Source organism: Microplitis mediator, chromosome 6, assembly GCF_029852145.1.
Source record: "Microplitis mediator isolate UGA2020A chromosome 6, iyMicMedi2.1, whole genome shotgun sequence".
NCBI lineage: Eukaryota > Metazoa > Arthropoda > Insecta > Hymenoptera > Braconidae > Microplitis > Microplitis mediator.
In genome coordinates, this window is record NC_079974.1 from 7,996,825 (window position 1) to 7,997,921 (window position 1,097).

The 1,097-nt window shown below is 36.6% G+C and overlaps 1 protein-coding gene across 1 annotated transcript; it reads right to left on the minus strand.

The window, feature by feature from the left end:
- Positions 1-434: 434 nt before the first annotated feature.
- Positions 435-809, minus strand: LOC130670471 (uncharacterized). Its single transcript, XM_057473879.1, has one exon. It carries the CDS (start codon positions 807-809, stop codon positions 435-437), a length of 375 nt encoding a protein of 124 aa, XP_057329862.1.
- Positions 810-1,097: the final 288 nt, after the last annotated feature.

Here is a 1,097-nt window from a genome sequence, read left to right on the forward strand (position 1 = left end):
AGACCTACTGCTAAACATGCAGACACAAAGTTAACATAGATTGTTCCATTTACCGTCCTAAGATCTTTGAAACTTTTTGCACCTCTAACATTGATTAACAACAATCGAAGATGAAATAGTTCTATTTGTGCGGGACTAACCGAATACATTCGACCGATGACGTTGAATTGTTTTTTACGTGGCTGCCAACGTGACGTGTTAGTTCTATTCTGTTTCTTAAAGACATAGTGATAAGGAATATCACTATAGAGGTGCTGCCGAGCTAACGGATCGCGTTTATTTAAAGAGAATTAATCAATCAACATTGATTGTTTTTTTAAAGCGTCTCCGAGCTCATTTTCAATACAATCATCATTAATAGTAATGTTCTGTTGATTGAGTAAGTATACGGGTAAGCGGGTAATTGAATAGCTTTTATTTTGCGAAAGCTTAGATTAAATTCGCCAAGCAGCTTCAACGGGACCAACATAACGTGCGTCAACAAAATTACTCACTTCATCTTGATTAATTGTATTAGTATGATGATCATGAGATGATTGATCATCGTTATTCTCTGGTGCTGTGACAGTATTCGGTATATTTCCATTGATTGTTACTCCTGCTTTATCGTAACCTTTATAAACGTATTTATAAAAGTATTTTAGCGCCCTTACTAATGACACTATTTCCACATTGATATGACAGTTGAATGTTTCTAATAGAGTTGGGTTGTACGGTACAACATGGCGATTATCAAAAATTTGATCGTTTCGTGAAAATGTTATTCCCTCATCTTTATGGCGATAAAAAGGATATCCATTATCATCCATAGTTGTTTTATTTCGAAATTCTTTAGGGAATTTTTTTGAACAATTTTCATTTACTATTGTTCCATCGAAAACGGAAGTCCTAAAATAATTGTCATCATAATAATTTAACGAATTTAAATAATTAAATGAGTCCCCATCTAGCGGTGCTCAAATTCATTTCGTCGCCAACTCGGGTCGCACCACAAACGCGCGCGCTCAACATAGCGTCGGTTTCGCTGTGCATCTTCGTTGCACTCACGCCTTCAGCGTATCTCTGTCACTCGGGTGTCTAACGTTTCCGTTCTGTCG